Raw genomic sequence first — 9006 nt, 5'->3', positions numbered from 1 at the left:
ATCCACAGTGACTCCAAGATCTCTTTCTTAAGTTGTAAGAGCTAATTTAGATCCCATCAGTTTAGATGTAGAATTGGGATCATGTTTTCCCGTGTGCATTACTTTGCATTGATCCACATTGAATGTCATCTGCCTTTTTGCTGCCCAGTCACTCAGTTTGGTGAGATCCCTTTGTCACACTTTGCGCTTTCTTTTGGACGTAACTAAATTGAGTTGGTTTGTATTATCTGCAAATGTTTCCACCTCACTGTTTACCCCTTTTTCCAGATCACTCAGGAGTATGTTGAACAGTGCTGGTCCCAGTACAGACCCCAAGGGGACACCACTATTTACCTCTCTCCATTCTGAAAATCAGACCCTTTCTTTCTTGCCTTTGAACCAGTTATTTATCACAGAGAGGACCTTCCATCTTATCCCATTTTGCTTCAGAACCTTTGGGGAGAGACCTTGTCAAAGGTTTTCTGAAAATCTAAGTATACTATATCCATGGGATCACCTTTATCCACATGCTTGTTGACTCCCTCAAAGAATTATAGTAGTTTCGTGAGGCATAATTTTCCTTTACAAAAAGGATGTTCATTCTTCCCCAATGTAAGCGGGGGCAGACTCACCCGGCGGCGCCTCCTGCTGGTCGTCTTGGGAATTAGCTCTCCAGCCGTCAGAGCGCCCTCTGGAGGCCGGTGATCCGCCTTACTGCAGCTGGCCCCCTGTCCCTCCCAGGACCCCAGTGCCCCTTTTACCCTGGCAGTACCCCCACAGTTCTGGGTCTCCCCCTCCCAGGGGAACCCCCACCCACTATCCCCACTTCACCTCAGTCTTGGCTACTGCCCAGTCTCCATCCAGCCCCCGTTCACTGGGGCAGACTGCAGTGTGAGCCACTCATCACAGGCAAAGGGGTTTGGACCTGCCGCCTCTGCTTCCCCCTGGGCTGCCCCATTGCAGCCCTGCTAGGTGCCTATAGTCAGGCCTGCAGCCTGGGGCTTTCCAGGCCAGAGCTCCCAGCTCCTCTGGCCCTTCCCCAGCCCTGCTCCCACTCTAGGTGTCTTGCTTAGGTCCCTGCAGCCAGGCTCTTCTCTCGCTACAAACAGAGGGAGACTGACTGGGCTCCTGGCTCACAGCCTCTTCTAGGGGCCAGCTGGGCCTGACTGGGGCATGGCCACAGCTGAGCCTGCTTCCCCCAATCAGCCCAGGCTCCTTGCTCCAGCCTCAGCCCTCTCCTGGGCTGCTTCAAGCCCCACAGGGCAGGACCAGGTAACCACCCGCTACACCCAGCAAATTCCCTTCACCGATATGTCTAATCATTGGGCTCTACAATTCCACCCAATGTGCCTGGTACTGACGTTAGCCTCAGTGGCCTGTAATTGCCAGCTGCATCTCTGGAGCCTTTTTCATACACTGCTCCAGTCAGGGACTCAAGGCCGCCCCAGACTTTCCCTTTCTCCCTTCTGGGAAATCAAGTTCAAGTTCTACAAGCAGCTAAAGAAGCCTCAACCAACCCTGCATCTGAATTAATGTCACATTTCTCACTGCCCGACACAAACAAATGCCATTTCAATCCCAGGTGAGTCCACTTCAGGGCCGGCTCCAGAGCCCAGCGGGGCAAGCACCTGCCTGGGGCGGCCCTTTCCCGGGGGGCGGCAGGCTGGGCCGGCGGACCTGCCGCAGTCATGCCTGCGGGAGGTCCACCGGAGCCCCGGGAGCAGCGGACCTGCCGCAGGCATGACTGCGGAGGGGACGCTCGGCCCCGGCGGCTCCAGTGGACCTCCCGCTGGCATGACTGCGGACGGTTCGCTGGTCCCGCGGCTCGGCTGGACCTCCCGCGGGCATGCCTGCGGCAGCTCAACCGGAGCCGCCGGACCGGCGAACCGCCCGCAGCTGCGGGCGGTCCAGCCGAGCCGCGCCACCAGGGGACCCTCTGCAGTCATGCCCGCGGGAGGTCCGCTGCCCCCGCGGCTCGGGGCGCCTCCCGGCATGACTGCTTGGGGCGGCCAAAAACCTAGAGCCGCCCCTGGTCCACTTCAGTCATTCCTCAGCCCCATTCCTTCACCCTCCTGCCTTAGCTTAGGGCATTGCGCCACCCTGTGGGCGTTTCATGTCCCTCCTCAGTTTCACATACAGACACAATTTCCTTTGCTGTTCAACGAACAGCAAAACCTTTCTGTGTCTCTAGTCTGAGCCAGGGCATTCAATTCCATTGAAACCTTTGCTCCTGCAATGGCAACGGTCAGACAGAGGGGACGTGACCCCCTTCGGCCCTGAGAGTGAAATACTCACTCTCCTCTTTCTTCAAGCTGCTGCTGTTAGTCCATAAAACATGTACCATGGAGTAAAAAGCTCAGTTTACTCCAGGGTGAGGAAAGAAAGGAGCCACCAACTCCCCAAAAAATCTCTGTGCCCCAGAGAGAGCCTGCCCCTGCTACTGGAATCACTGATGTGCTTCAGCTACAATGGGGAAAGCATCTGCTCTCAGGGGGGTATAGCTCAGTGGTAGAGTGTTTGACTGCAGATCAAGTGGTCCCTGCTTCAAATCCAAGCGCCCTCTAATCAGCTCTTATTATTTTATTTTTATTTTTGAAAAAAGGGAAAACATTTTCATTTCCATTGTCCATTATGTTCAGGAGCTCCACTATACGGGGTTGCTTGAAATGAATGTAAACACTCAACATTTCACTGTCCAAATGCATAAAAACTTAGTACACCTGTCCATCAGCTGAAATCAGTTCCAAGCCTCTAAGTGTCTAGTTTATGTTTTCATCAATTAAACAAAGGGATCATATTAATGTACATTTGCAGATCCCTCTTCTCCAGGGCTGTGCTGTGCAGAAGAACAAGAACCACATCCAGTTGGGGTTCAGGAGTCTGACAAGCAAAGGCCACTTGGTGCGGGCTAAAGTCACCAGCACTTCGGCTCCTTTCCATTCAACCAGCAGCTGGGCCCCCAGGACAAGGCATGAGAAGAAGACAGTGGCTCTGAGCAGGAAAATAGCCACCAAGAAGCTGGCTAAAGCTGTCAAGATCCCCAGGGAGGTCACCATGCCCATGTCTAGAATGTACTGACTGCAGCGGGGACCAAAAAGGCAGAGAAAAGCCCTCAAAAGTTCTAAGCTGCCAAGCCCCAGAAGGTGATCACAATCCTACCTAAAATCAAGACAGGATAAGGCTAATGTCACCTCCAAAGCCAGGGCTAAAAAGGTAACACTGAGAAAGAAGTGGAGAGATTTCCATTGGGATGACTCCTGCTCCCCTAATGGCTCTGTTATGAATCACCATGGACCACCCGGAGAGATCAAAGTCCTGCAGGACAAACAGCCCCATGGCCAGTATAATGAAGTGGTGGCAGCGGGGGGGAAGTGCTGTGTTTTGTGTAACACCTGCCAGGTGAGTGATGCACTGACAGGGCAGCTGCCCATGAGCTCATTCTCTTCGATCTGCTTCTGCTGTTATTTCAGAGTCAGCACGAGCGGGAGTGTGTCCCTGTCACTACACCAGCTCTAGACCAGGCTCTGTCTGCAGCCCAGCTCTGATTAATCCCACTTTTTAATATATTCCTACTGCGATACTTTCCCAGTTCTCTGCCTCATTCGAACATTCCGGTCAGAGACTGAATATGGGGAGGGATGGACTAATTTGTGTGACATTCGGTAAGTTGCCATCCTATGTGATTGAAACCTCTGCTGCAGGTGGGCAGGAGCCTGTTACACACATAAAATAGCTAAGCTTGACCAAACTACCTGCTACACATTCAAACCTTCCTGTACACACACACAATAGAAATTAGGGCTCTGAGAAATGGCAACTTTCCTTTAACACAGATCATTGTTTTCTGTACTTCCAGAGGCATTGAAATAGCAGCTGTTTAAAGGCAATGTGCTTCTATTTCATGATCAGCAGCAGAGCCTCTGTAAATTTACCACCCGTAGAGCTGATTGTTTCTAACTGCAGGGTTAGCCAGACCATTCAGTAACATTATCGCTCTGTTTAAAAAGCCTTTGGTTAGTGACAAATCATGAGACTTATCCCTTCCTGCTGTTATTCCACTGACTCCAGTGTCTCTTTCCCCAGTTCTGGTTCCAAGAAAATAAACAAATTAAAACAACCTTCAGAACTAACATGCTGTGGGAAAGTGGAAATGTTGATAGCTCAAATAATTCAGTTTCTTCTGTGTCTTGTGTCTGTCTATCTGCTGTGTGTGTGTGTGTAACCGGTGGGGCTTTTTGTTTGCTCCTGGCAGGTGCAACCCTGTCAGATTTGTCTGTGGGGAGGGGCCAGAGAAAACAGACACCCTGGCCTTCCAGCTTGGGGTTAGGCAAAGGAATAACAACCCTGTCCCAGAAAAAACAAAAAATGTTACAGAAAAAGTGGTAGGAACAGTGCTAGAGAAACTGGTAAATAATCACAATGCCCAGGCTTGAAGTAATCGGAAACACAGAATTCAAAAAGCAAAGCTCAGGGGCTATTGGGGGTTTATTCTCTGAGCTTAGCCATGTGCTATAGCACACGGAGCACTTTGGGACGTCTCCCATCCCACAACAGGGGAAAGGAAAAAGATTCTTAGGCTCTAGCACGGATTGAAGGAGGATGGTGATGGGGAATAAGGGAATCCCTCTGTCTTACCCTAACTACATCTGTTGTTACAATGGGTGAAATGACATTTTTCCCTATCCCTGCCCTGTTCCCAGGGGCGGCTCTAGAAATCAGGCTGCCCCAAGCAGCGCGGTGCGCTGCGCCGCCCTTCCCCGGTCCCGCGGCAGGTCCCCTCTTCCCGCGGCTCCGGTTGAGCTCCCGCAGGGATGCCTGCGGCAGATCAACCGGAGCCCGGGAGGAGCGGACCTGCCGCAGGCATGAGTGCGGCGGGTGCCGTGGTCCGCGGCTCCGGTTGAGCTCCCGCAGGCATCCCTGCGGGAGCTCAACCGGAGCCGCGGGAAGAGGGGACCCGCCGCAGTCATGCCTGCGGCAGGTCCACCGGAGCCAAATGCCGCCCCCGGGAAAGGGCCGCCCCACGCGCCTGCTTGGCGCGCTGGTGTCTAGAGCCGCCCCTGCCTGTTCCTGCTCTTTGTTATAGTTCAATATATTTTAAGTGTGGAAAACGATAATAAAAATATCTGCTCCCCAGCACAACCTGAAGCAACATCAGAGCAACTGGGAATGAAACAATTTGTTCCCCAAGGGAGAACTCGATGACTAACAGTTGCTGTGAAATGGGGGAACAGTATAACCGTGATGCTCAGGGTTTGTTTAGACTAGGGAAAGTGATGGAGTTTAGGTCAGGTCAAGGGGAAAGCTAATGCCAACCCCTGCACCTGGGCTGCATCTGCACTACAAATGTTTACATTAAGATCACTAACTTGAGCAGCCAACGCCATGTACAGCCCTAGTGGATGTCAGGCTCAGGTAGTTTTTGCCTCAGTGTAGCTTGTTGGGATCAAACCTCTCCCCCACCTGGAGCTGATGAACATTCCTGGCCGGAGGGACACACACTCCTTCGACTCAAAGGAAAGGAGTTGATAGAAAAGATCACAGGACTGACCCCAAAGAAGGGTGAACTGCAAAAGGCAGAAGAAGGCAACTGATCTGGTGGAGCTGAGAGACCTTGGTGAAGATGGTGCAAAAATCACTATGTGGGAATTAGCAAATGTAATTAAAAAAACAAAACTTTGGCCAGCCCTAGTCAAGGGATTTATTACAGTTCTCTCTCATGTGGATTTTGTGATGTCTAATAAGGTGTGAGCTCTGAATGAAGCTTTTCCCACACTCAGAGCACGTGTAGGGCATCTCCCCAGTGTGGATTCTCTGATGTGTAATAAGGTTTGAGCGCCGATTGAAGCTTTTCCCGCACTCAGAGCACGTGTAGAGCGTCTCCCCTGTGTGGATTCTCTGATGTGTGATAAGGTGAGAGCTCAGCCTGAAGCTTTTCCCGCACTCAGAGCACGTGTAGGGCGTCTCCCCTGTGTGGATTATCTGATGTCTGATAAGGTGAGAGCTCAGCCTGAAGCTTTTCCTGCACTCAGAGCATGTGTAGGGCTTCTCCCCAGTGTGGATTCTCTGATGTGTAATAAGGTTTGAGCGCTGATTGAAGCTTTTCCCGCACTCCGAGCACGTGTAGGGCATCTCCCTTGTGTGGATTCTCTGATGTGTGATAAGGTTTGAGCTCTGCTTGAAGCTTTTCCCGCACTCAGAGCACGTGTAGGGCATCTCCCCTGTGTGGATTCTCTCATGGCTGATAAGGTCAGAGCTCAGCCTGAAGCTTTTCCTGCACTCAGAGCATGTGTAGGGCTTCTCCCCAGTGTGGATTCTCTGATGTGTAATAAGGTTTGAGCGCCGATTGAAGCTTTTCCCACAGTCAGAGCATGTATAGGGTGTCTCCCCAGTCTGGATTCTCTGAGGTGTGATAAGGGCAGAGCGCCGATTGAAGCTTTTCCCGCACTCAGAGCAGGTGTAGGACGTCTCCCCAGTGTGGATTCTCTGATGTGCAATAAGGTTTGAGCTCCGCCCGAAGCTTTTCCCGCACTCAGAGCAGGTGTAGGACGTCTCCCCAGTGTGGATTCTCTGATGTGCAATAAGGTTTGAGCGCCGATTGAAGCTTTTCCCGCACTCATGGCACATGTAGCGTCTCTCTTCCATGTTGATTCTGTTGCGTGGAATAAGGGCTGAGTGGCTACTGTAGTTTTCCTCTGGCCTCTGCTGAGTCTCACAGGCTTTTGTGTTTTCTGGGAGTGCACAACTCCTGGAAACATTCCCTTTGGATCTTCCTGATAACAGCCAATGTGGATCTACTTGCACAGTGTCTTCCTGCTGGGGTTTCTCCTCCTCGTTTTCACTCACCAGCCCATCGCCGGATGGGAGACAGAGAGAATCCAGACATAGGTCACTCCCTGTGCCTGAGAAAAAGGAAATGTCAGAGAGAGGAATGAAAAAAGGGATGAACAAACCAAAATATATGTGGGAGAGATCAAACCTATCAGGTGCTGATTTTCCCCAAAGCCTTCCACAGAGAAGAGAGGAAGGCATCAGTTCTGGGTCCTCATTGCACCATAATTCTCAGGGGAAAGTGAGATCGGAGAGGGACCCGCTGCCAGTTGTCAGTCAGAATAGGAGGGAAGCCATGAGTGACATCTGCCATAATGATTCCACATCTGCAGGGAACAATCCTGAACTTGAAGAGCTCACAGGGTCTTTGTAGGGCATCCCAAATGTTTCCTGCATTCCTAAGCAGTTGTTGAGTTGTTTAACCAAGTCCTCACCTGTGACGGCAGCTCTCGGGACCACTTCTTTTTCAGAGCCCTGGAGGTCCGGGACCCACGGTTCTTCCCCTCGTTCCAGCTGCGAGATCACAGCAGGTTTGGAAATTGGAAACCCTACTGCAGGCAAAGAAAACAAGGGAGGTCAGTGGAATTTGTGGGATACTTGTCACAAAGAATATTCCATAGTTTTAACCCCATCTCATTTTTAGGCAGTAACATCTGTAGCCCTCAGGATTCATCTGCTTGCCTGCATCAATATCTCTTTTCTTATAAGTACAGTATTGTGATAGGTTTATTAATTCATATTAAAAATATATTTGGCTGTAATGCAAGAAACCTACAGGCCAAAAACCTGCATTTTAAGTTAAAGCAAAGTTAGCATAGCTATATCCTGTGCCCTTTCATCCAGAAAAGGAACTGTTTTTCCTATACCCAAATAAAGTGCCTACGCTTAGGTCTAAGACTCTTTACCTAGACCAACAGACAATGAAGAATAGCAAAGGGGATTTTTCAAAGTTGTACTCACAGGCTTAACAAGTACCCCACAAGTGCGCAGATACCTGCCATCCATACGCACATACATACTAGCCTATGGAATAAGCGTACCCTATCATTTCTATGGGGGAAGACTGAAATTTGGGCATAAAAGGAAGGATTTCCGGCATTTATTTCCAAAAAAAGAGGTAACCTACCTCGCTATAAAAAGAGGTAACATATCTCTTTTTACCCGCACCTTGACCTCCTCCTCCTTCTCTAAGCTTCACCATCTTCAACTACGTATTCATGCTATCCATCTACGACAGCTATTAACCAGTAATAGGCCACACTTATTTTCTTTTCAAACTTTAAGTTCAAAACTTTATTTTAATTTGTGTATTAGATTATTTAGTTGAGCTAAAAAGTAAATTCCAAAGTAGCTTTGAGAGCTCTTTACATTAGTTTCCCTTGCAAGAGCTGTGAAACCACAACCGCCAGAGGTGAGGCCAACACCAGTTTATCAAAACAGGGTGTGAATATTAACCAAAAGTTTGCAGCACATAATATTGTATCATCATATGCATCTCCTGAATAACAGTAATACAATTGTAACTCTGTAATTCTACCTGTTTTACAATTTACTTACTATTTCATTGAGTATAATAAAAAGTCGTTACGACTATATCTGTCTCACTGTGAGCTTCCTGTCATACCCCCGAAGGTCCCTTTATCAATTCTGTGGAACCTGATTCGAAACACGAACTTTTATCTTCTGATCAAACAAATTGGTGAGCCTAAACCCATATTAATTAATATAAATGATTAATTATTATTATTAATTAATTAAAATAATTACAATACACATTAAATTAAGTTGATAAATCAAATCAACATTACTCTCACACCCCAAATAAGGCTACGCATCCCAAGGCCATCTTCCTTGGCTCAAAGTGGCAGGAGAGTTACTATTATAACAAATCATATTCACTACCTTAGTGCCTAAGGACCAACTAACAGTGGGCCCCCATTGTGCTAGGCAAAGTGCAAACAGAGAACAGTAGATGGCCCGTGCCCTGAAGAATTTATAATCTAAATCAGGGATAGGAAACCTGCGGCAGCGAGCTGATTTTCAGTGGCACTCACACTGCCTGGGTCCGAGGGGGGACTCTGCATTTTAATTTAATTGTAATTTAAAATTAAGCTTCTTAAACATTTTAAAAACCTTATTTACTTTACATACAACAATAGTTTAGTTCTATATTATAGACTTATAGAAAGAGACCTTCTA

At 48.9% G+C, this 9006-nt stretch overlaps 1 protein-coding gene across 1 annotated transcript; it reads right to left on the bottom strand.

Annotated features, from left to right (window-relative positions):
* Positions 1-5994: 5994 nt before the first annotated feature.
* LOC123357240 (zinc finger protein 773-like) lies at positions 5995-6462 on the bottom strand (the record flags this gene model as incomplete). The annotated part of the gene is made up of 1 exon (XM_045000554.1): positions 5995-6462. A coding segment is annotated over one exon (468 nt), but the record flags the coding sequence as incomplete, so codon positions are not given.
* Positions 6463-9006: the final 2544 nt, after the last annotated feature.

Source organism: Mauremys mutica, unplaced genomic scaffold, assembly GCF_020497125.1.
Source record: "Mauremys mutica isolate MM-2020 ecotype Southern unplaced genomic scaffold, ASM2049712v1 000440F_np12_subseq_245253:254766_obj, whole genome shotgun sequence".
Lineage (NCBI taxonomy): Eukaryota > Metazoa > Chordata > Testudines > Geoemydidae > Mauremys > Mauremys mutica.
The sequence above is the reverse complement of the archived record's forward strand: the minus strand, read 5'-3'. Positions and strand labels throughout refer to the sequence as shown.